Source organism: Thermobia domestica, chromosome 16, assembly GCF_964235325.1.
Source record: "Thermobia domestica chromosome 16, izTheDome1.hap1.1, whole genome shotgun sequence".
NCBI lineage: Eukaryota > Metazoa > Arthropoda > Insecta > Zygentoma > Lepismatidae > Thermobia > Thermobia domestica.
Window position 1 is genome coordinate 120383679 of NC_137469.1, and position 27595 is coordinate 120411273.

Here is a 27595-nt window from a genome sequence, read left to right on the forward strand (position 1 = left end):
CTGGGGTGATGAAGATACAGGAAGATGAAGAAGAACAGGATATTATTAAGAGTTGTCAGTAGAGAAATAGAGAGATTTATAGGTAGTTTCAGTAAAATGAGTGTATAATAGTAGTAGTGAGGCCTAGTATATAGAATAAACCACATCTTAACACTATCCATAGATAATTTACCATTTAACATTGTATACATCCCACGAGCATGGATTCTTCCCATTTTAGATGTGTCAATAGAATTATCTATCTATATAATTCATTATAGAGTTTGTTTGGATATTCTTAAGGAGCTTTGTCCACATTGTCTGAAGACAGTGATTTCTATTTATGAGTGTTTCATATTGTTGTTTTCTTAATTTGCAGGTTTCCCGAGGTCGAAGTTATAGCACAACCATGACACCAAAAGTCCAGTCCATGGAGTGTTCACATCGCGAGGTGACGCGCTCCAACAGCGAAAGCAAAGGCGTCCCTTTGCGAAAGAAGTCCGTCCCTACCACAGGTCGGGAGAGCAGAGAAAGGGAACGAGAGCCTGGCTCTGCCGAGGAGTTTTTCATCGACGTAATCTTACAACGACACGCGCGTCGGTTGTTATCCTTTTGTCGGCTGAAAGATTTGGGACATTTTGCTGGTCACTTGGACTTCCATCTGGTAGCATGGTTGAGGAAGGAAAGAAATAGGGCTGCGCGAGTGGACGATTTTGTAGTTACAATCAAAAAGCTTCATAATGACTTTATGTGGCCATATCCTGTGTTGACTCATCCGCTGCCGTACTACTTGCAACGAAAACAATCTGGCTCAGGTAAGGATATGATGTAATTCCAGCGCACGTAGATTTAAAGCTGTAAGAAACTGTTTGGAATTATTTATTAACGTATTAAGTAGCACTTAAATGTATTTACTTGTAAATGTGATTTCTGAAAATACTTCGTACTTCCTAGCTTTCGGTTCTCCTCTGGAGCCTTGTTCATACAGAGAAAAAAAAAGAAGAAAAACAATAATAAAAAACAGGGCAAAATAACAGAAACAAATTCGCTGATCTAAGAGTGGTGCGAAGAATTCCTTGTCTTAGCTTCTCTACCCCGATATTTCCGTTGCTTGTTATTTTGTACGGTTTTTCCTCGTGTCTTTATTCTCCACGGATAAGACTCAAGAGAAGAGTGGAAAGCTAGAAAGTACAAAGTATTTTGAGGAATCACAATTACAAGTAAGTAAAATGATTGTTAAAATTCCTGAATATATTAGTATATTGTCATAAGTAGCACTTTATTAATAATATGTGATTCAATTTTAAATTTGCGATGTATTTCAGTGTGTATATATTATTCACAAAAATTAGAAAAAAAAAATAGGATGGGAATTGTTATGAAAACGCGTAACAATGTGGATTTCAGAAAAGATATTTATATTCATGTACAAACTTTACACATGTCTATATGATTATATTTGAACCTCATACAGTTCCTTAACTGTATTATCTAGATACCATTAAACATATTTCACTATATTCTAATATATCGGCAACTGACAACAGAAGACATCTTATCGCATGGTAGATAGGCTTTTTCCGTTTTGTTTTTATTTCTTGTTGAAGCTACCAAAAAACTTCCCACTTAATTTTTTAACATACATTGTATAAATTTTCCTAACCGTTAAAAATTCAGTCACTTTTTTAAAGATCTTAAATACTGTATTTATAAACATAATAGCCCATTTTATTTATTTATTGTTATTAAGGTTCATCTGGAAGGTCGTTTCCAGCTTCTCCAACAATCGAAGATAGGATGAAATCATTGACCATTGATATTATGGGGTTGCCAGCTGGACGTTCGAGTAGTAAAATCGGAGACAGTGGTTACATCAGTTACCCAGGACCAGATAAGGGCGCAGGTGGATCATATGTAGCAGGTGGTTCCCATGTACCGTATTTAATATCACCCTCGGATTCCCAGCCAGGTCAGACCGTTGAAGCTCAGCTAATGCCACATGTAATGCAAGGTAAGAAGTGTATTTCGAGTGGAAAAGTACTTTCACTTAGGGCGACCAAATTTAGAAAATAATAAAGCGGGACACTCGGGAAACTGGCATAATTTGACAAGCTACGTATTATGTAGACTTTGCTATGTCGTTATTCAATCCGGTGAAGAAGTAAGGTTCGCTTATGTACCCACAGAAGGTTATCGAATATCGAAACATGAAGTTTACTATGGAGCCATAGGTTTAAGAAATGAGAAAGGATTTTACAAAATTTCTAACTTTTCGAATCGGAGACTTAACTGTGATTTAAGAACGCAGTAATTATACCACGTACCTACCAGCCTAAAACGGGACACATTTATTTATATTTTAAGGGACATATTGCGTCCTGTTTGCGTTTTTCTCGAGAGGAAAAAAAAAATGGACAATCCCGTTAGAAACGAGGCGTTTGGTCATCCCATTTTACCATTCATTAGAGGTAACAGTATAGGATTTGTTCATAACGCAATTTTGAACCACGCATAATTGATTATTATACATATTTACGAATTGGCCGTAAGTTTATCAATTCAGATTTATTTAAAACAAAAAAGTAACTAAATAAAAGCAGTTAATAATACTGATATACAAATGAAAATAAGCAGTACACATAGTGAAAAAATCCACTACTGGACAGAGAATTGAATCAGGGATTAGGTAACAATAGTACTTAAGGGATCACCACGATAAGCCAGAAGTCCGAATTCGATTCTCGGTCCAGTCATGCATTTTTTCACTCTTTGTACATCATTGAATTTGCGCCTATAGAGGAATTAGCGTGATACACGATCAGTCATTTCCTTAGTTTACCATATGCAATTGAACATCAAGTATTCGAAGTTTTTTTTTTTTTCTTTTTTCCTTTCAATGAACTTAAAAAGTTCGTTACTGTGTCTGTGTGGGTGTGTCTGTTATTCGTGACTTTTTCAATTTTGAGCCCTCCTTTCGATAGAACATCAAACACTGAAAGAAATGATGGAATTATTCGTGTCATTCTTACTGTTCCCGAGATGTGGCCAAAAAAGTTCCAATGTCGGGAGATTTAAGGAGCCATATCTCGGGAACCGTAAATCATAGAGAGAAATATTGCGTTGATCAATACCAAAGAGGAGGATAAACATTTTGTCACCAAATAGTAAGCCACCGATTACTATTTGGTATCCAAATGTTTACCATCCTCTTAGGTATTGATTAACACCAATATCATCTCTCTGAGACTTAGCGTTCCCGAGATATTGGCCAAAAAATTTCCGATTTCGGGAAATTTAAGGAGCCATATCTCGGGAACCGTAAGTCATAGAGAGATGATATTTTGCAAATTTTTCAATTTTGAGCATAACAACATATCGTAGAACGTTTTAACAGAACGTTTAAATAAAACGTGTGGAAAAAGTTTAGTACTCAAGGAAATTATAAATAGATAGATATATTACAAGAATTGTTTAAGATATATTACAAGAATTGTTTAAGATATATTACAAGAATTGTTTAATGAGTATAATAATAAAATAATATAACAATTGGTATAAAGCCTGTAGAAGTTAAGAAAAACTAATTCTTTTTAAGTTCAATCTGGCAATGCTCTTGGAGCGTTTTCAACTTTCCTTTTTTTCAAATTAGATTTCAGAAACCATAATTGACGCTATCTTTTCCTACATTGTAATTGTAGAAGTTGATTGAGTTCTTTCTTGATGTAGAAGACAGCAGCTTGCTTAGTGAAGAGAGCTCCTACTGGGGTGACGACAAAGACCATTATGCTACAGACGATAATGAAAATACATGGAGTGATGGTCCAATGTCACAAGATTTCGAGCAGCTTTCACAAGAATTAGCAAATCGAGGACCAGCAAAAGCTGAAGTTCAGTTAAGGTATAGTGTGTTTATATTCTGACCCTGACTTGTAATAGGATCTTAAATAATTGTAATTGTAATAAAAAGTATTGTAGAAATTATAGCTACACAATATCTGATTTTTAAAATAATTCAAGCTATAAACTTTCTAATGAATTAAATCTAATGTTCATTCTATTGTGTTATTATTGTACAGTCAGCAACAAACGTTCTTTCAGTTCGATATTTACTTCGGGATTAACGGTGGAACGTACGCAGTTTCACCGAGTTTCAAGGTAGGAACGTACAGAAAAGTGCATACTTCTTAATTCACTGAAAACTTTCCTCAAATTGTTTTTCAGTTCTGAAGTTATTTACGAAACTAATTTCATGAAACGGAAAGAACTTTTGTCGCTGTCTGTACGTAGTAGTCCGGAAGTTAACTTAGGTGCAAATAACCTTTTCTTTTATATATTATGTGTTCTTTTTCTATAACAGAGTACAAAGCTTAGAGACATGGCAAACCACCGTTAGAAAAAAAAAAAAAAAAAAAGTGTTTATTGAAAAAAAACGTTTTTTGGTTTAAACCAGTATTTTTTTTTTTTTTTTTTTTTTTTAATAAATAATTTGCTCTATGTACTTATATCACATATAGACAAAAATAAGTTTGTTTCGCCTTGGTGTTATTATGCAACAACCGGGTTATGCTGGAAGGGTTCACGTAAGCTTAAAGCGGAATCCAAACCGCTTCTCGGCTTATATCCGAGAGAAATTGTCCTCCGTTTAAACTCAAAACTGGGACTAATAGGCCACAAATACGATACGTCTGCCGACTCACTCACGAATGACTCCTGATAAAAATACGTTGTAGTGATCTTTACCTACTTGTCAATATAATAGTCAAGAATCATTTCAGGACAATAAATAAATAAATTGTTGCAGAAGTGAAACCATTATACAGAATTACATATGGACAATTTCAAAATACTGCAGAATACAGAAGAACTAATTGAGCCCAAGTTGGTTCACTACGACTTTTATTAATCCAAGTTAAAGAAATACGACGACTTAATTTGCATATCAGTAAGAAAAGTTAATAAAGGTACGAATGATTTGAGTGCACTTTGGTTCTGACTCATTTATACATAAATAGATACCAAAGATACTTCTGATTTCAAGAAATGCTTTTCGTGGGGTTTGTATTACTCCCCCCCCCCCCAATTGGGATTTTGATGTATTTTATCAGTAGTAAACATTAAAACAAAACAATATTTAGAATTTTTCTTTGATTGCAATTGCATAACAATAATAAAAAACTATAAAAAACTCAGAGAAGAAACATTCATAAACTTTTATATATATATATATATATATATATATATATATATATATATATAAAGTTGCTTTTGTAGTATAATCTCTTTGATGAGTAATGAATGGGGAATTTAGGCCTGAATATAATACGAATAATATACGGGAGTGAAGTGATAACCCACAAATGTGTGTTCGTCAAAATTTTAAGAACGCTTACTCTTTTACGAACATTTTTCGGTTTTTGGTTTAAACCACCTTGGTTTAAACCAGCCAACCCTGTGGCAAACAGTATCACAAAAATGCCTTCTCTCTTAAGGCTGTGATAGACTGACCCATTGGATTTTCCATTACAGCTTCAGTATTTTTGGCTGTGGAACGATAATTTCTATTTTAATATTTTTTTTACGTTTTGTTTTATTAACAGTCCTTCAGGTGATCCTCTAAAAAGTCAAAAGTCTTCGATCTGGAGAACGTTTTGCCCAATAGTCACATGATCGTGAAATTGAATCGGTGTGTAGAAAAGGGGAACAGCCCACAACTCCTTACTCTCGGAAAACGAAAAATCGGAAGTATCGTTATACAAAAAATATTCGTATGGAACATTTGTATGGGAATGTTAAGAAATTTCATTTTCCAAAAGACCAAAAGTAATGAAATTTGATATTTAGTTATACAGAAATCACTGTCGCGGAATGTTCTTTATATTTGGAATATTCTGCTTTCTGTATATCAGCGGTTCAATTATCTTTTACCAAATATTTGACACAGGATTTTTTTTTTAAACTAATAATTTGAGAAATGTATATGAGAAAATTAGTTTTCCAAATTCTGTGTTCTGAGCAAAATCAACATACGTATGTATGCTATAATGTAATGTGTAGAGTATAATAATTTACTGTAAATACCCTTCTTGAATTAGGGTCTCACTGTGTATATATACCATTCAAGTTAGTCTCTACTTCTTGCTAGAGTTGAGAGAGAGGATTAATGCATGCGTTTAAGAAGTATAAATTAATTTTGTCTTGAAAGTATTGTAGTTTCTACATGAATAGTACCCATTCCATGCATACTACTAATACGTATTAAATTATTATTATTATTTGATTATTACATATCTGTGTACCTTTAAAAATAATGCCGTTTAATGGAAAAAATGGCCCAGATATGGCGAAATTTTGACTTACAGTCTGCACTTGATTTTTATCTGGACCTCATCAGATGTTATAAGAAGACATGAGATATACATACAGCAATCGATGGATCCTACTGAGCTAGACAGAATTAAATGAGTAGTGTAAGTGATCATGTGTAGTTTTCGAAAAAAGTAGACAAAACTTTCCTTTGTTTGTATACCTAAAAATTTAAATCTGTACGATAATTACCCATCTGTTAAAATGAAACTCGTTCAGAAAGTTACCCCCATTAAACTTTTCGTTATAATGCAAGAATGACGACAGTACACAGTATGTTTAATGAGATACAGTTCAAAATTCTGATTATGATCCCATGTAGCGTAGTCGCTAACGCTCTCGGCTTTGGTGCGAGCAGACCCGGGTTCGATTCCCGGCGGGGGCAATCGTTCGGAAAAGTGTAACAGCTTTTTCATCAGGCCAACCATCCTGAGTGAGGTTTTTCGTGGGTTTTAATCATTCACGCCAGCCACATGGTACCTAGCCGATCGTATCAACTGTCGTTAGTCGTCTTTAACGGTGACACACGCTAAGAGTAAGACATAGGGCTACTATACTACAGTAAAACCTCGTCATCTTGGCCTGGTTCGTCTTGAACCTGCATTTTCACAGAAGATATTCGTTACTTATTACTCTGTAACTTGGCCACTTGTCTATCTTGGAAGTTGGCCACATTGAAGGAATGTACCCTATGATAATAATGATAAATTTACTGGCCACGCAAAATACTATTTTGTTATTTTTTAACTCTTTCGTATTCCCATATGAGAGGTAGATGTTCTGTATTTGTAAGTGGAGACAAAGAAGCATGGATTATCACGATTTGTTCTTGGAGGTCTATGGTCAGAACACTGCCCTGATGAAGGGGTGGTGAAGGAAGATGTAAATAAGAGAAAGCAAGTACAGGAATTCAGGAAATGGTTTACGTATTTGTTTACCCTGCCTATTTTGGTAAAACCATTAGCTATATCAGCTCCTTTTTATTAGTGGAAAGCTTTAGTGCTGTAATTCCGGAAAATTCTCAAGGTTAAAGCTAACTATAGCAATTGTTAACTATTGGCACCTGACGGCTTGTCGAAAGGAAGAGGAGGTTTTGAGATACAAATTCCCTTAAGATTTTCTCAAAACATCTTTCACTCCAAGGGAAAAACTTGTAGCATATAAACAAAAGACAGACGATACTACACAAGAACAACAAAATTAGAATGTGCGTATGTGCCATAAAGAATAAAAGAAATATATCTATGTTTCTCTCATTCACTCAGACAAATGTCGGGATGGTATCTAACATGCAGGTCCAGGCCGCTTCCTTCCCTACCCACTTTCCGGACAATGTGTTTGCCCGGGAGACGTTATCCCTCATACGTGACGGACTTAAGGCCATAGATGCCAGTAATTCTCAGAAATATGTATAAATAAGTACAACAAAAGAATACAGGAACTTTGAAAAGAGTTCTTAACAAAACTGTTATATAAATCAGATGGTGTCAGTAATACCGAGATTAATACGTATATATTATTCTTGCAGGTATTTGCTGCAGTTGTTCATGGAGGCAAGTTGCCTCGAGTGGTCTTTGCTCATATCTTTTCTATTACGAGATGCAATGGCTGTTCTTCGAACCACAAATGCTGCTCGATCACCTGATCAATCATCTGAAGTTGTTCTTCATCTCAAAGAAGGATTGCTTGCGTTAAATCATTGGACAAACACGGAGTGGTAAGATTTTTTTCATTAAGGTGTTTCGTTTTTTCTAACCTCTGTGCATAAAGTTACAGTTCACATATACGTACTTTTCCTAACATTGCAAATTTAGTGTTTCTTCACAAGTTATATTTGTCATATTCGGTATTTAGATCTTAATACTGTATTAAAAGATTAACCGAAATTAATTGGTATCATACGTAAATGTAGTCTATCCTAATATGTGTGTTTTATCTCAGGCAGTTTTAGCTCATGTCTAGCAGATGTTGGCGGGGTAACTAGGCTAGTGGCGGGATTAGTTCCTGTGTTGTTTCTGAGTATACAGAAAACTAGAGATTAGAGTGATGTAGGAAAAATTTAGATTAGGAAATAAGATTAGGAAAACCATATAAAAGAATTTGATAACAATGAGTATATTATCCGAATATCCACTTGCTAGAGACCTGCACGGGCTTGGGCGGGCCGACTCTATTATTTCTTTGGGCTGGGCCGGGCTTGGGCGGGCCGACACTGATTTCTCTTCAAGTCGGGCCGGGCTAGGGCCGATTAATTGCAATTCTTTAATAATTATTGACTTTCGTTAAACAATAATTAGAATGAAGGCAAACGAAGTGTGCCGTGAAAATGTTACAAAATGAGGCTTTTAAAATTTTTCGGGCTCGGGCCGGGCTTGGGCCAAGAATTTTAAAAATCTTATCGGGCCGGGCCGGGCTCGGGCCGAAAATCTCCAAAACTTTTCGGGCCCGGGCTGGGCCGGGCCTAGGTACATTCGGGCTGGATTGGGCTCGGGCCGAAATATTCGGCCCGTGCAGGTCTCGACCACTTGCACACGTCCGTTAATATTTATCCAGTGTAAGGTTCCCTAGAGCAAGTCGGTTTAAACCTGCCTTCTATCAGAATACTGACAAAATAAGATTTTTTTTTCTAAAGTATATTGTGTTTTCTTATTTTCACTATTCGGGCATCTTAACCAAACCACCTGTCGCGAATAAAGAATTTTCAGTGCTACTACCGTCATCACTAATCTCTTCACCTTTTGCTAAAATCTTTCATCTCACTCGTCTATATATTGCAGTCTCCTTTTTCTTCTTTCATCAACTTATCATATCCTTCCGAATAATATTTTTCATCATAGATAATCTAATAATATTAACATCACACAAGGCGGCGGTTAGACTGTGGAAGTTATCGCTTACTTGGTATACTCTCCAACTTCCAGTGAAGTATTTCAAGTTTTCTGTGGGAAGCGACCGGAATTATCAAAGAGAAAGGGAAAATGAAAGTTCTAAAAAAAGGATTGTATGAAGAGTGATAAAGGATCGTAACACCACACGCCATAAAATTATACCTACATTTGAAATTCGTATCTCTTTTTTTTTTCTTCATATGTGTCAATGGTGCAAAGCTAATGCGTACCTGAGTGAGCGAGGATGTAGGATGATGATATACATTTTAACATCGTAAAACTCGTGTGTTTCAGACATCTCTTACAAATCTTTTTGATTCTTTTACTTAACCATCTCGTTATTGATAATGCTTGAACGCTTCCAAGTATAAATTTGAAATATGAATATCAAATATACCGTTGGAAATTGGTGGAATGCAATAAACACAGTCGGATGTAATACCAGGTAAGCAATAGTAACGATTCATCCTAAGCAGTTTTTCTTTTCGTTTTAATTATTGTAGTGCTGTTCATTTCCACAGTTTTCCATCGTTTTCCACAGTTTTCCATCTTTCTAATACTAACATTTCAAGATATTTTTATTGCCTGTTCAAAATGTACATGTTTCGATCTCGTACATTCAGCATTTAACGACTCTTTAGTTTGTCACGTAGTTTTAAGAACAGAACTCACGTTCCTTTTTACATGCTTATTAAGATACTCTCATTCTTAGCTTTATTTCTCATTCACCATTTATATATTCAGTATTGATGTTTTCTGATAATAAGACCAAAAAATGTAAGCTGTTTTAATTGTTCTTCCAAGTTCTGTAGATAGCAGTTCCATTTATTCCAATCATCTCAGTAATCTCGTGTTCTTCACAGCTTTACTGAATTATATTTATATGATTTAGATGCTGCAGTAACATTAATACAGGATATTCGGCTTAAACGTCCAGTAAAAAAATGAAAAATTCCGATCTAACATATATTTGAACAAAATTTAGTTGTAAGAGTAAGAAAACTTCCTTTTTCTTTCTTTTCCCCCCCATATATACCTAATAGACTTTAGTATGCCCACCATTGTAGCGCGGCAGACGTCGATCCTACATTCTACATCTCTCCACATGTTGTTCAGCATTTCTGGTGTAACATTAGTATTAGCAGCAGGATTATGATTGCCAGATCAAAGACTCAGTAATAACATGCGGTGTCGACCTAGGTGCCTGCAATTCGCCACTAGCTCGTCGAATGAATTTCGTGGGGCTTTGTTGGAAGGATGAATTTTTCAATACTGGCCTCTGGTACAGCACGTTTTATGTGGTTGCCGGATAATGACATCAAACTTCCGGTTTCACTAAGGCGTTTGTCGTATTTCTTGACGGATTTGAACGTAGGTATATTGTTTATAGGTCTTAGCCACTACTCAAGACGAAAATGATGTTGCACGAGTGTAACGGACTTCAGCTCAGCGTAGCACACAGACAACCTTCTATTGCAGAGTCCACATTGCTACTGACGTTTCCGTGGCGCGCGCATTTTGTACACAATGCAGTATTGCGCGTGCATAATAGTAATGTGATAGCAATAACTTACTAGGATTTTTTTTTAAAGTTTATCTACATGTAGAACTAAACTTCGCAGAAATATATAATAATTAAATCGAAAATTTAAGAACTTTTTCTTTATTGGACGTTAAAGCTAGGCACCTTGTATTTTCGTGAAAACTAATTTATTTTTCCTTTGTACTTCTTCCCACACCTTTTCTCCAATTTAGGCCGCTTTATTATTTCGTGTAGATACATATTAAATTAAGTTTGCTAGAAGTGTCATTCCTGTTGATTTTCCATTTCAGTTACATTTTTCTGTCATTTCTTTCATATATATTTTCTTGTCATTACAAAGACAAAGATATCCGTGTATTAAATTTTTGTCCGTGTATCAAAGTTTTTGTCGCTCCTTTGGTGTAGGTAATGCCCAGAAATATGTATAAATGAAATATATAAATGTTCCCGACATTAAAATTTTGTGTATTGCAGAAGCGCACCCTGTGGGCTGGGGTTCATTGGGTCTAGATCCTTCTCCCCAAAACTTCATAGCTCGACATACATTTCTACACGTTCTTAATAATAATAATAATAATAATAATACTAATAATAATAATAATAATAATAATAATAATAATAATAATAATAATAATAATAATAATAATATGCTATATAACAAGTTTTGGAAAATAAATTGACTATTGACTAAATTGACTAAATTGAAATAGTTGACTATAAGTTACATATATACAAGTGTTTATATGTTTGGATACGACTAAATTGATTAGTTATTTGGATTTGAGTTTAACGTCTCTTTCAGCACCTTGACGTGGACCTACAACTTAACGTGGAATCCGAACCACATGAACTTCCGCCGGTGATCGAACCCAGATTCTCCCACGTAGAAGATGCGTACGCTGACCATTTAGCTCTACGAGTAAATGGTGAATCTGGGTGTTTCATGGGTAACGATGCCTGTTAATGCGTGCAAGTGGATGAGAGGTTAGAGCTTTTCCGCTGTAGAATACAGGACAGTAGATACCTCGTAGGAGATAGATGGGACTTGCTTCGAACAGCATCATTTTCCTAAAATTCACTCACATATGACATGTAATATAATATATGCAATAATGTACATGGTGGCCCGAAAGTCCTGCACCATAAGAATTACAATATTTGTCCTATATAATTACCAACATTGTTTTAACATATCTAGAGTCATTGGCACAAATCACGTCATAGTATGCGGGTCACCAATTGTAGCGAAAAAGAACTACATTCCGAAGGAATTTGTATATGCAGGCCGTCTTTGTCTCTGATTTTAAACTATATACTTTGGTTTTCAAGTAACCCCACACAGCAAAATCCATTGGTTTCAAATTCAGCTATCGACAACCGATTCCATGGTTCCCCTGCGACCAGTCCAATGACGAAAGTTCTCATTAAAACAGTGACGTATCTGCAAGCCGTAATGGGTTGGTGTTTCATCTTACATAAACCACTGCGGAGGTGAACCAATCTTGTCCAAGGCGAGAAGTAATGTATCTGCCAACTTTGCAATGTTTTGGTGGTAATAGAAAACACTTGTAAATTAGCCACTGTGATTCACCTGCAACAAGAAAAGAAAGACAATACATAAAAACTGAACAATTTTTGTAATCTGCTTATGGTGCGGAACTTTTTCTCACCCTGTAATTGATGTTGCTGACAAATGTTAATTGTTATTTGTTTGTTTTCTAGCCTTGGTTATAAACCATTCATGATGGCAATTATGGGTCAAGTGACAGTACTAAATAATATTTTGATTAGTAAATCATCAGCTCCTCCAAGTACGCCTTCATCTCGACAGGCATCAAGGACTACAAGTCTCAATTTAGATGATGAGCCAGTAGCTCCTCATAAAATGCCAAGTGTGACAACAGAACACGCGGATCCGACTGAGTGCAGTAGTGTTATGAGTAAGGAGCGTTCGGAGCCCTTCCCAAGTGAAGAAAGAGCTAACAAAGAGACAACTCGAGAGAATGAGCTAAACGCGAATGAAGAGGAAGTTCCAGTAAAGGAAGAGAGAGAACAGGTTGATAATGCAGGTTGCACTATATCATAAACAATAATAAAAGTCGTTGCGTAATAACAAAATATGGTTTCAGTCTGTTAAGAATTGTTTTACTGTGTACATTTGCTGATGTTGGCAGTTCTAGATTTGAGACGTAATATATTATAAAGTAAATGTCACTTTTTTTTTTTTTTTTTTTTTTTTTTTAATTCCATAAAATATAACGAAAATATGAACATAAGTTACAGCCACTTGTTGAGAATAGAAATAGGCATCTTGTGAGACACAAGAGTTCAATGGGGTATTTATCTCCTCTGACATTCTGGTATAATACAAATGTATTGAACAACATACAATTTTAAGGATTTTTTTTTTTTTTTTGTTAAATACAAATAACACCAAAATGTGTAATCTTTGTGAAGATCTGCTCAGTTGAATATTAGTGGCAAACATTTCCCCAATACCTCAAAGTTCTTACCGTCTTGTTATCTTAGTGTGACATATTTTAATTATATGCTGATAATGAAGATTCAGCTGCTCGCAATAATTATTAATTAATATTTTGTACATAGACGCAGCAATTGCGTAAGGGAAATATACATTTGGTTTATGTAATGCTTTTTATAGAATAACTCTATTGTAATATAAAGAATTTGTAAATAATTTGTTAATTTTTCTGGTATTTTTTGTATGGTGTGTCTGTGTACATACATAAAAATATTTACATGCATATACATGTATGTATATATAAATATATAAAAGGCTCAATCATGTATTTAAGAATTTCTCTATATATGTGTGTGTTATTCTGCGTGGATGCGATGTATGTATGCGAAAGAATTTATAACGATGTAAGTGATATTGCGAAAGAAGTGCTAAGTGTAGAAATAGGGCATCCAGTGTTATTTTTTTTTTTTAATATATCTTAATTCTTGTAATCATGGTCTTATTGAAGAAACAATTTTTCTTTTGAATTGAGAATGCCGCAATGATTTAGGAAAAGAAAGATCTATGAAGTAGGTTTGTGTTTTGTAGTTCAGAAAGACTATACATACAGTATGTATTTGACAATAATTTTGTGATTTTATTACGTATTATTTTATGACTTTCTTTTAGAATAAAATATTAAATAAAAGTATCGACGTTCTTAATTTACTGACGAATGAAGGAAACTAAAAATGAAATTGTTTACGATTAATGAAATAAGAGCCCACAGTTTATTTTGAGTAATATACTGCATTGTATATTTATTGGTCATTATATTCAGATAGTTTCAAATAATGAGTTGTGGCTATTTGGCATAGATAGATTGGTAGTTTATATATATTTATTTTTCATATTCTTTTGTAGCAGTTTGTATCATTCTGTTCTTTCAAAATCTGTACTCTTAAAAATAGTAAAGGAATTTATTTCACTGGGAAGTTTCTCAGTGCAGTATGTTCGTCTCATAACTGCCGGTCTGGTCCCGATGCCAATAGTCTCCGTTCTGTTCCCTTGTTTTATTTCAGCAACCTAAATAAATCCTGGAATGGTATTATGCAAGAATTAATTAATAAATTTTTTTTAAAAATACGAGACTGTTTTGGCCTAAAATCCTTAAAAACCAGAAACATAATTGGTTACACAATTATGTACTTGTAAATACATGTGTATGTATGAGCGGAAATACAATAGGCAAAAAGAGCAGATGATAAATATAAATAATATGGCCTTCAAATAAAACAGGCTGATAATTTGATGTGTAATTACAAGGACACATTTTAGTAATAACCTTTATAGGATCCTACCTTTGTATGCAATTGGTGATTTTTCGGTGGTTGGGCTCCCAGCTTCTTTTGAGTCTTAATCCTTATCTTAAAAGGCTCGGAAGAAAGCAGTAATCTCAACTATCGAAAATTCAATAATTGCGTGCAAAAAAAGCAAAACATTACAAGAGGTGATTACAAATTTTCGTACTTCCTTCTCTTCATAAAAGGAACAACGAGTCAGTAAATGTTTCGAAAAATAAATTCATACATTAATCAGTACATATTTCAAAGAAATATTACCATAGCCCAAGATGCTAACTAGAATTCATGTGAATGATCGGTACTATGTATTGCCATTTTTTATCCTGTCCAATGTAGTCAGTATTGACTCAGGCCTAAAAAGTAAGTTAGAGATAATCAAAAATACTAAATTCTTATATGGATTTATTTAGTTGTTACTCAAATCAAAACATACAGAAAAAATAAACTGTTGATCTTTCTGATTCTCAGAAAATCCTATTGAGACCACGAGAAAGAGGAAAGACTAGAGAAAATATTTTTAAAGATATGGAGCATTGAGCTATAAGGGAATTCGATTAGGCGTATTAAATTTGACATTGCAGTTAAACTTAGAAAATATTTGTCTTAAATATATAAAGCATTTGTTTTTCGTAAATTTTTTGCGTCATATTTTGTATTCAGCATTTTCATAACTAACATAATTACTCATAGTAACTAGAATTGATTAGGAGCTTAAAAACAATGATTCATTATAGAGCTCCAAAATGTGGGCAACACTTGTTGAATAGACGAAGCAAACCATGGACTTGGTGTTTATAGAAGAAGGCTGCGTCAAAATTACGTAGGCAGTAAACACGAGAACAATTATTGTTACTTTTAATCGAACGCATGGTCGAAAAGGAGAAATATTAATTAACAGAAGTTAGACAAAAAAAGTGTTGGTCTATATATTGATAGACATAAGCTAGAGCATTGTAACGTGTTTTCGTGGTATCTCTGAGCAGAATGTAAATCGCATTTTAAGATTACTTGAAAATTCAGTAAAATTCAGAGAGTAAAGCACAGCTATCAAACTTTGTGTGTTATTCCAGAATTAAAGTACTTGAAAACTCCTGCAGGAATCGCGCGAATGAATTGTATAAAGCATTGCTTATCAAGACAGTAGTTGATTCCCTTGCGAGAATTGATTATGCAAGTAGTTGATTGAAGGTAATGCGACATAAGAAATATCTTGCCCATGTAAATGTTAATTTCTGTACATATAGTTAAATGTCCTCTATATTAGTTAAGTATGTTCTTTTCGATATCGAGAAAATATGTTACGACCACTAAATACATTCTATAGATGAAAAAAATAACTCGAGAATGAAATTACTATCAGCCTGTTCAGTTGATAGGAAATATATGAGTACATATTTACCCCGTTGTTCTTTTACCAATAACCTAAAAATGAGTGGAGTAAAGGTTTGAAAGTAAGAAGAAACTGTAACACAGAAACCCAGATAAACAAATACTGTTTGGACAGAAGTATGCAGATTTGAAATATTTGTCGTACAGATTCTGTGACCTAACAACTTCAAAAATATACTTTCACAGAATCTTGGTGTACTACACATTGTTTATTGACTTTTTACTGTTGGAAAGATAGTTTATTATTATTATTATTATTATTATTATTATTATTATTATTATTATTATTATTATTATTATTATTATTATTATTATTATTATTATTATTGTAAGTAATACTTTGCCATATAGACGCAACAATTTTAGGCAAAAGTGTATATCATATAATTTACATATCATTTTCACTACAATTGTACTTGAGTACGAAATGTACTTTTTGAATTATTAGATTATTGTCAGAAAGCAGAGGATTGTATTTGGAGCGCTTTGCTTATAACATTTTAAGATAACATTAAACTTAGTTAAAAGCAAACATTTGGAATAGGAATGTAGGTACAAACGTAAAAAAAATTATTTTCAGCACTTTGTAGAACAAGATCTTTCTTCCGCACCAAGATAATGAATTAAATGGGTTTTTGTAGTTTAACACCCCACGTTTTATACCCTTTAGGCTAAAGGAGACGGATGATTAATGAAAGTGAATGATTGTAAAATTAAATTATTTTATTATGTCATCGGGAATCGAACCCGGGACCTCATGCAATAAAGCTACACGCGCTAGCCAGTAGACCAGCGGAGAGGGCTCACACTCTGCTATGGAATATGTGGAAGAAATAATACTTGAAAATTATTATTTAAAATGATCCAGTTATTGTTGTTAAATAAATATGTTTACATTAGTTACAGTTATAACAGTTCGTCAGAATAATACGATTTGATCTATTGAGTATAGGTAATTACACACTAACACCATCTACCTAACAGTTCTATCAACTACTTTGAAACTGTACATCATTGTCCAAATAACATTGTATGTCTGGGTTATCTATGATTAAATTCAAATTGTCTGTTAATTTCGATGTTACTGATGAAAGAACGTATGTACTTCTGGTGTGGATTGCGTATTAATGAATACATAATTTCTGACATTGGATGTCCTTTAATAGTTAAATGACAAATGTTGGCAATAAATAAACTTGTTGATTGTATGCCATCAGACTGAATTTTTTTCTTGTTTTAGATTTTTGCATGTTAATCTATGAAATATAAATCCTCATTAATGTGGTGCTTGCTGAACTCCTATAATGAAGTTATGAAAACCCGAAATTTTCTGTAACATTTGTACAGGGTATTGTAAATACTACATATATATATTAAGGTAATGTTGATAAATTTGCAGCAATGTTTTTTGTCCAGTCTTTATGAAATATAATATTTAAATATGCCTATTTGAATTATACTGTATGTAATTTGTATATTAAGTCTTCCTTTGCAATTTTGTATGTAAGCTTAAAAATAATTGTTCCTTTAAATTAAACTAATTATGTATGTGATGCTTGTATACTTGAAATGAGAAAAATGATTATTTGACGATTGTTTTGCGACAAGTATTGTAGCGCGCTAAGGGTGTTAGATAGAAATCAACATTTCTAACCTTGATATTTTGTAAGATGTTTCGTATATGTATAATGATAGTTTCACATAGTGATGCGTAATCCTGGTCTTTAATTCTTTTTTTTTTTTTTTTTTTCCTTCTACTTCATTTCCTTACTGTCTAATGAAGCTTTTTTATATATCGGGTGTTCTAAAAATAGCGCACACAAATAACAGCGCTATTCTTTAGGTAAAAATGAAGTGGAAATCCTATATAATAGGCCTCCTTCAGCCGCTATAGGAAATCAAAATTTAACTTTGTGGAATGTCGCGGATTAACTTGGAACCATTAGCATTGCTTCACGAATCCATCAAGCAGTTAAATCGATTGTTGCGCTAATAAATGATGCTAGTGGCAATGTCTATTAACTTGACTTCCATCTGGAAAGAATCGAAGTGGTTACTATGTGGTTAGAATAGAACTGTACTATTTGATCGATTGCTAGATCTTTTCTGTAGTTCTTTTTCTGCGACGTTGCCTCATAGTGCAGTTCGCATCTCCATATGAGGACCCAAAATAGTATACAATTATATAATATTTTTCGCTTTATTTTCACTGGAAGAATAGTGGTCTGTAGCCCGTGGACGCCATTTTTAGAACACCGGAGTATATATAGGTGAGATGTTCTCTGATAAGTGGGGGCCACGGTGGTTCAGTGGTAGAGCGTTCACCTCTGGTGCTTGGGGTCCCGGGTTCGAACCCAGCCCCCGCCAAGTGAACTTTGTGGTGGACAAATACCGTGTGCGTCGGTTTTCTCGGAGTTCTCCCGTTTCCTCCCACTTTCTTCATTCCACCATTTCACTCATTACTCATAATCACCATCTCCTTTAGCCTAACCGGCATAACCGCGGGACGTAAAATTCAAAGATTTCATTTCATTTTTTTCTCTGATAAGCGATTCATGTCCAGTTCCCGCTCGGGGTTCGTTAGTTCCAAACCTCCCTATATTTGCGTTTCGTTTCTCCCTTGTAGACGTCTGTGAATTATTTCTGAAAAGTCAACAATATGTATATAAAATTAATTCCTTAAGGAGTATCAAGGCAAGAAATTTTGATTTCGAAATTTATGAGTGATTGAGGTGTCTTGTATGTAATACTTTGCCAAAAAGAGATCCCTCAGTAATTGGTGGGAGTACACCTTATCAATATTAACTATGGTTACGTGAGTTTTGGTAGCTTTATTTATCTCTTATTGTGACTTTAATCTTGGAAACAAGTTTTCATTGTTTCAGCAAATACTTATTAGAATAATATTACAAAGCGTGTGACCGAATTTTCTTAACCATTATCTAAAAGATATAGAAAATATTTCGAGATGATGTGTGAAATGAGAAGTTATAACTGTTGTTAAAAAATGTCAAAACCTGTTTTCTGATTGTATATGATTATAATTTATGCGCATATGTGTGCAAATGTGAATTTTTTAACAGCACTTATAAGTTTTAAATCCATTACTTTACAGATAGTGACATTTAGTAAATTCCCAACACACAATATTTCGTTTAAGAAAAAAAAAAATATTTCATTGTATGTGAAGCTCGACTGGATTTCGACCTATGCTAATGCAGGAGCTAGTTCATTTCTTTATATTTTCTGTACTACTGTTTACAAGATACCTGAGCTATGCAGGTAATCATATCGAAACATTAATTTGCATTCGATACTTGCTATCTGTTGTATGCATTTGACTGAAGAGAAAGATGTGAAAATTGGTTCTTATAATATGTTGTAATTAACATAAACTGTCTTTTCTTTAAGTTATTGTTGTATCCGACAATATTTTGGAACTGAATTTTATCTCTGGAAGAACAGAATATTACCCGTAGCAAATCTACACAAATAATCTCTTTATATCAATAAAACAAAGTAATTTGTTCCGGGTAGGAAAAAGTTTGATTTAAGAGCTAAAAGTAGGGAGAGTTGTGTTGGTAGGAAGAATAATACACAGGTGGGTACTCCAAAGAAAGGAGACTATTTCGTTGTTTCTTTCTTAAAAGCGAACGAAAGTTTGGAAATGGATTTATCAAACGTCATTTCTTATAATAGGAATTGCTATATTGGTTTGAATATAGTATGATCACGAACATAATACGACTCCATCTTTTTGAGATTATTTTAGTGGAGAAATAAAAGTACCGAGCATAGAATATTACACATGCTTTGGAAATATACCGGGTGTGTCAAAAGTCTTTATAATATATAAGTAAATGAATCACAGGCGCAACTTCGACATGTCAGATCATAAAAGGACAACCACCTTGTGAAAAATATACACTTTATGCTAAGTGTAAACTTCCTATAGTAACCGTGGAAAACTCGGACGTTCCTTGAAGATAAGATCAGCTTGTCAAATTTTTCCATTCTAATTCGTAGAACTGTCAATACACTTCTTGGAAGGTACCGAAACATATACCTTTTTGTCTCACGTTATCGTCATCTTGCCAATATTTTAAAAGATAGAACGAAAATTCGACACGATGATTTTATCTACAAGGATCATAGGAGTTTTCCAAAGTTATATGTGAGTAAGAAATCATTTGGCATACTCGTAAGAGAGATTTAGACCAACTGACTTACGTAAATGATTCATAGTGATGGTGTCAAAATTTGAATCAATTCATTATTCGAATATGATTCGTTATTCGAATAATGAATAGTTATTCCAATAATTGTTCGAAAATTGAAAACTAATATTGGAATATTCGAATTATTTTAGCAGCACTAGTACAGAATCTTATTTTCTTTCGCTTGCATTCTTTCAGGTTTGGTCTGTGAATGTATGTTTAACCTTCACACTTAAGTTATAAGCTCTGGACAGAAATTTATGGACCACATTTAAAATAATTTTTACTATAGATATAAAAATAACGAAGAATATGTAATTAATTAGCGTCTAATTAAGCGTAAAACTAAATTTTGTAGCTTTGCAGCAACCTAAGAGCTAGCCAGGCCAGAGAGATACATGAACAGAACATTTATTCCAAACGCCATTATTTCTAACTTTCTAAGTCGCTGTCCACTACCACTTAATATAAATAGTTTTCCAGCTTCTTCATGAGCACTGAACAGTTATGCCTCCACCCCGAAACGAATTTGGAACTTGATGCATTAACCATTCAGCTACACAAGAGCACCTAATTAAGCGTAACTAGTTTTTTTTTTTTTCTTTTTACTTTCTGCTAAGGCCACATGTATCTCGTTGTCCTTTGATGTAATATTCGTGATACTGTCGTTCAAAAAATTGTACTGTTTTAGGGAAGGTTAGTACCTTTCTCCTGTACCACAAAACACAAGCTCACATAGGTTGTGATAAGTTGATTAGTAAGTATTATTCTTTACTTTTGGTTCATCGACGTATTACGTGTGTGCTGTCCGTCAACAAATATGTTGAAATTTGATGAACAACAGCGAAATATTTCAAAGTAAGGAACGTCTTGTCTCAGGTAGTCATGTATTTTCTGTTCTTCGTTAACTTAACAGCGTATCTTGCGAAAGCTGACTACCAAACAATATAGCTTTAAGAAACCTTAAAGTTCAAGGTCTCTCTTGTTATTGGTTAAGTGTTTCTGCGTGTGGTACATGAGACCCGTATTCGATGACCACTTTGATTCGAACTTGAAGTATAGGTGCAAATCTCTATAACATTGATGGTAGAAAGGGACTCGAAAGATCCAAACTATAGGAATAAGAAGCCTCCCGCCTCTCTAGGATCAAATCCTATGCTAGGCTCATGGAGTCATGCTCATAAAACTCATCTTTATATAATCTCACATCTTTGTTTATGAAAAGTTCTTTTTCCCGAGTTTTTAAATATTAATTGTGGGATTGAAACGATACCTGGGACTTAGATGCAGTGCAGTTGGCGGGCGCACAGATGATCATCCGGATGCTACAGGCTCCGACCAATATGCATAGAGAATAATTTTAACTTGGTTCTCTCATGTGGTTGTGCCAGATGTAACAGTTTGAAGGAAAGTAGAAATTTTCTTTTTATTGTTAACCAAGGCCCTGACTGCTCTAGTCTATGATTCATGTGAGATCTGATAATTCAAGTAGCCTTTATTGTGATCATTAACGAGGTAGGTGACCGCTGGGGGAAGAGAAAAAGAAAGAAAGGGAAAAAGAAAGCAGATAATGGCGTCGGAGCATTTACTTACATTTACTTGTAGTGCCATGGGAACAGCGGGGATCACTTGAATGAAAGAAGTAGATCAACACCAACAGCGGTGAAGGAACTCACGATGTGCTCACCACACATCTCTATTTAAAATCATTAGATGGTCGGCTTAAGACTCCAGGACCTAGTGTCATGTAGTTTTATTCTTGTTTTTTGTCAAGTCTTCCCAAGATATTACCGCTTTTAATGTGTTGTGAATATAAAATGTTAATGATTTTGTTAATAGTAAATCCTCAAACGAACTAATTTCAATATTTAATATTCGCATTAGCCGTTCTACAGCTCAGTTTCATTCCAGTCTAGTTGAATAAGTGCATTAAGGATCATTGTTGTCTATGCGTCTTCAGAAAGGAAACTCTCAAAGCTTAAAGAGCGGGTTTATACTGCAAATGCTGCAGTTAAGTTGTAATTAAAAAGGTATGCTCCCGTCCGTTCATTTAAAGTATAAATTTTTCAGAGCTCGAAGGTAATGCTTATTTTATCATCACTCGACTGTAGGAAATTAGTTTCACTGATCGTGAACATAATCTTTCTTGCTACGCTTGGATTCAATTTGAAGAACTTTTGTTAATATATGATTGAAAGAGTTAGTTCAGGCCAGGGGAGAGGCCTTTTCAACTGTAATTTGTATAATGATGTATACATCGGTACTCTTCGAGAATGCAGTAACATATTTATTATTAATACGCAGTATCTTCCTGAACAGATTTAAAAAATGGCATTTCAGATTTGGAGTTGCAGCTTTTAAGTTTAACAGTGAAGCTTCCCCTCCTCATGTCTTCTTCAAAGGTAAAAAATTGGACTCCCGTCTTTCTAATATTATTGGTTTTCCAATGTGTTTCGTACTTTCATTCTCTGAAAATGACTAAAGATTAAATTATTCGAAGATAGTTTGAGTTCAACGTTAAATATTATCATCGTAAATATTTTAAATTTTGCCCGTAGAACACAAAGAATAAGTACATTTTTTCCTCCGTATATGTAATATGTATGATGTTCGCTGCCGCCCGATGCTAAGAAAGTTTAATATTCACAATGAAATTAGAGTAAATTCTGTTCATATTAGAATCTTTAGCACGTGCTAAAGACACAAGCTTTGTAATATTGAAATGTAGGACTTCGTTCCCTAAAGATATTATATTTTAAGAAAATTTCGGATATAGCAAAGAATATGTTATTGTAGACTCATTATCAATGGAAAAATTAGAAGGGAAATTAGTCAGGCCTTCTGTTAAGATCTAACATCCCAGAATTTGCCTGATAGAACAGAGGAACTGGATAAATCTCATTCTGAACGGTCAGCCGCGATACTTGAAACCTGAACTTCCAAATTTTGAAGTAAGAATGCTAACTTCTCATGTACATTGGCGTAGCATTAATGAGAAGTTCTGTTGTGTTGATTTCCCTGCTAACTTTGTGGCATTCATATAAAAATTAATGTTTACAGTACCGTCCATTTTCCCCGTTCTATCATTCGCCCGTGATTAGTTTCTCCTATTCAGTCAGATTTGTGATCGTTGTTTTTATGTCGTTGATCCTTTCATGAGGCATGTATCTGTCATTAGCCTTCTCGTGACAGGAACAAACAGCTTTGCCGAAGATGTCTCTATTGAAACCGTTATCAATTAACCCATTGGCGCAGACTTACGGAAAAGTTCCGTATCTTTGTAAATGGGTAAAAGGCAGACTTGCGAAAACTGTTTTACCCCTCTCCGTCCGGTTTTTCCCCTACTAACTTAAATGTAAATGTGTGTGTTGCATAGTAAATAGTCATATACAGGAGCGTGTTTCGTAGTAGCATTTGTCATTTATGTTCATTCAAACATTACAGGTATAGTCTTAATATTGCCAATAAATGATTATAAAATGTAATATGCAGTGTGTTTTCTAAAAAGTCACTAGGAAAAAGACCCTACCTGAACGCAATTTAATTTCCAAAAAAAGTTGTGACATGGGGTTAATTTAAAAAAAAAATCTGTAGTTTTCACAGTTCGTTTCTTCAACAATTTCTCCATTGTTTCGGCAATATGTTTTCGATTCATCTAAATATTTTCTCTTTTGCACTTGTAAGATTTGTAGCCATTTTCATGTTTCTGCTATTATTGTGCAACAGCTTCGATAAATCTATTCTGTTCTTTATATATGGCTTAATCCGTAAGTACTCGCGCCCTTTTTTTGTGACAGCAGTACTCGCGCGGGGATCCAATAGATCTCCAAATTGATATTTTTTACAATAAAAATTATTTTTTTTAATAATTAAGACAGTGTAGCATAACTCTAGACACGTTTTTAAAAGTATTTGGTGCAATTAATTTTTTGTACTCGTTTTGATATATTTTGTTATATTTTTTCATCAGGGCTTCTGGCTAGCAACACAAAATTTACCTGTTTGGGATGTGTACACCCCGCGCGAGGGTTAATAAAATTGCTTAATATACAGTTTTTTTCTTTCTTAAATGTTCCTTTCATTATTCCTGTCCTCCCTGACTAATCACTTGTGCTCCTTCTTTAGATTTAGTACAGCATTTCCTTCGAAACTAGAAGACAAATAAGGAAGTAAACCTTATTGCTTGTGTGCCTGCAAATACCTGTATATTCTTCTATTTTCAGTTCTAAATACTGAATGGGGTGCAATATGTTCTGAAACTTTTTGTTAGAATTGGTGATGATGGCAAAATAATCATGAAAATTAAACAAAAATATTGGTATGAAGTGCACAGTTACATCAACTTAGTTAGTTAGGCCTGCTATATTCAAATGAAAGATCACGACTCATTAGAGTTTAAAAAGTATTTTTTAAGCACTAACGCAGATATTACTTTTTGTAACTCATTATAATAATTTCACCAATAGCTATTTGATGCATCTACAGCCTGAATTAAGTTATTTCCTATTGGATTGAGAAGTGTTTCAACTAGAACTGAGAAAATTTACGTAACGTCCTTGAGTGTTACAAGTAGTGTTATTTTTTCCTGTACCATACACTTGTTTTCTTTTGGGTATAATCCAGTTAGCCACTAGTTTACGATACGCGTAAGTCAAAAACATGTACGATGCCTTCCCCGATATACGAAGTTTCATGTTAATTTGTTAATAAAAAATCATTCCTGAATATTACAAACAAACAAACATGAAAAAGAAACAACCTTAAATTTGTTTGTGGATATTAAACGAAAATTATTTTGTAAATATATTAAATTTTGTTACGTTGATGCAACGTGTTTATAAGAGAGATATTTAAACTATTATAATGCAAAATTTTGATCATGTGTAGGTATGCATGTAATTTATGTGATTATAACGATGTATTTATTTATATATAATAAATTATACTTTGTCAGTAGTTATTACTGTGCAATTTATGCATGATTATGTTTCATTTATAGTATTATTGTATGAGGTTATTTATTTTATAGACAGTTCACTTGTAAAAGAACTATCGTTAGAATGCAATGGTAATTTGAATATAAATATACTCGAATAAATATTCTTAGATAGTACAGAGAAAAGGAATAGAAATTATTATCTAGTTCTACAAGGAAATTGTATCAGCTAAATTAGGCAAAACTACTGTAAAACTTTAATGTAATTAATTTTTTGCCAAAATTTAAATTGTTAGATGTGAAAGTGCGAGGTAGAAGAGATGTGCATTTAATTTTATCGACCTCTTTGAAATGCACGAGGTTACAAACTAGCTTGAAAATGTAGGTAATCATAATGTGTTATTAATACTGAAAGAAATTTTAACGAAAACTCGAGAAAAGTAAGCTGTAAGTGTAAAAAGTCAGGATGTAGAGGTATTTGACGTAATTACATCGATTCAATACAATGTAAAATGATGTCATGCAGTTGCAAATAATACATGTATGGCAGTAACCAAAATCTTTGATGTGCTAAAATTTCGGATTTAAGTTCGTAAGTTGCTGGGTTTGAATCTTATCTTAAATGGGGTCCCAGACATTTGTAATCAGCTTAATGATAAGACTCCATCGAAATTAGGATGAGCCAAGTACAAAAATGCGTGTAAATTTCTTCCAACCAATCACGAATTTTAGAATGAATTTGCAATACTGTAAGTTTTGTGATTAAGTCTCAGCCTCTTAAACTTACATAACAATGCGGGAATTAATTCAAATGATTTTGTGGAAGAAAATCTTTAAGCGTGAGCTAGTTTCGAACGTGATTTGCGAAGTTCAGAAGGTATTCAGCCATTTTGTATCGTAAATCTTAAGACAGTCACGCTTACTTTGAAAGAAAGAGGGGGAAAAAAGTGCGCGTTATACCTTCGTATAACGTTAGTTATTTTCCGCTCGGAGCTAAGAGTATAGCGCATAAACATGGTAATTGGTTAGTTTGTGTCTTTAAATAGTACACCTGAATGTAAATAGCATTCAGTAATCATATTTTCCTAAACCAAATGACATCTCTTCTTGGTACTGGAATACACAAATACTTTTAATAATAATGTATTTGTAATTAAAATTGAATTAAAACCAACACTCTTTATTTACTTCTCGCTGTTGATCGAGGGAGCTGCTCGGTTGTTATCGGTACCTACTACACGTAACGTGTGGGAATGTGACGAATGTTACATTCCCAGACCCTGATCGAAGTACGCGGTGTGAGATACTTTGTTAATGACTTAATGTCGTTGCTGTAATTTCGAATGGATTTGAGATGTGCGTATTAATTTCAATGCAAGCATTTTACAATGTACGGATTAACTGCCAAGAGAAAGGGAAAATTTAAAAAAGCAAATGTTTATTACTTCATTAGATCTAATTTTAGTTGAAAAAAAACTTTTTTTTTATGTATTCCAGTTTTAGTGTTATCCATTATCGGTTCGAACTAGATTGCTTCCTTGGCCAACTTCCTGCTCTTCACCATGAGTGAAAACAAAAGCACGGTATAACCGCAAGAAACTTCTGTAATTGCACCTACTTTTACATAAAATAATCTTATTTCGAGATGCATAAAAAACTTTATAGTACATTGTTCTACATTCGAAGCAAAATTTTAACTAGTACTGAAGGGATAAACAAGAGTAATCGTCAGTCAGTTTGTAGTTAGCACATTAACAGCCTTTGCCGTTTTAGATATAAAATCTAGAAAAAGTTTCAGAATCAATTTCTTTGTAGAACCGTAATCATCATCGTTTTCAAGTTTATGAGCAGTACTTTTAGTTCTATATATTTTTTTTTCATTTGTAGTCAAGTAATCTGATTTTTTTTTCCCTAGTGTAATCACATTTTAATATATTACGATTGCATATCACTGATCCAACAGAAGAGAAAGGTACATAATTATGTATATATATATATATACAATGCAAAAGTACAGGGTACGGTTGTAAGGATGATTGACTACGATTGATATTATAGTAATAACAATAAAAACTGCAATGACAAAAGACTACTTTCCTGATTGTCTCGTAGTGTTATGGAAAGAAAAAGGCACGTTGCGTGCCTTTTATTTTTGACATTTGATTGATTGATTGTAAGATCATTTTTAAAGGTAATAATAATACATATATATATAATAATAATAAAGTAGCCGTTGTAGATACTAAAGGTAATTTACTGTTTATTAATGGATTTACATAATATAACTAATACTAAACTTGACAATGGTTGTTTTAAAAGAAATTCCTATGATCAAAATGGAATAGGATTTTTCCCCAGTAATGCTCAGTTTCAAAATGTTTGTAAGTGTAGGCCAAAATAATCATGTTACGAAACTATATTTTTATGTAGAAATAAAGAAGTATTTTTTCATATA

At 33.7% G+C, this 27595-nt stretch overlaps 1 protein-coding gene across 1 annotated transcript; it reads left to right on the forward strand.

Annotated features, from left to right (window-relative positions):
• Nucleotides 1-74: 74 nt before the first annotated feature.
• Nucleotides 75-27595, forward strand: LOC145673379 (guanine nucleotide exchange factor subunit RIC1-like). Its single transcript, XM_081743025.1, has 5 exons — nucleotides 75-794; nucleotides 1730-1990; nucleotides 3706-3877; nucleotides 7871-8059; nucleotides 12496-27595. Exons 1-5 carry the CDS (start codon nucleotides 323-325, stop codon nucleotides 12857-12859), a joined length of 1458 nt encoding a protein of 485 aa, XP_081599151.1. The 5' UTR covers nucleotides 75-322; the 3' UTR covers nucleotides 12860-27595.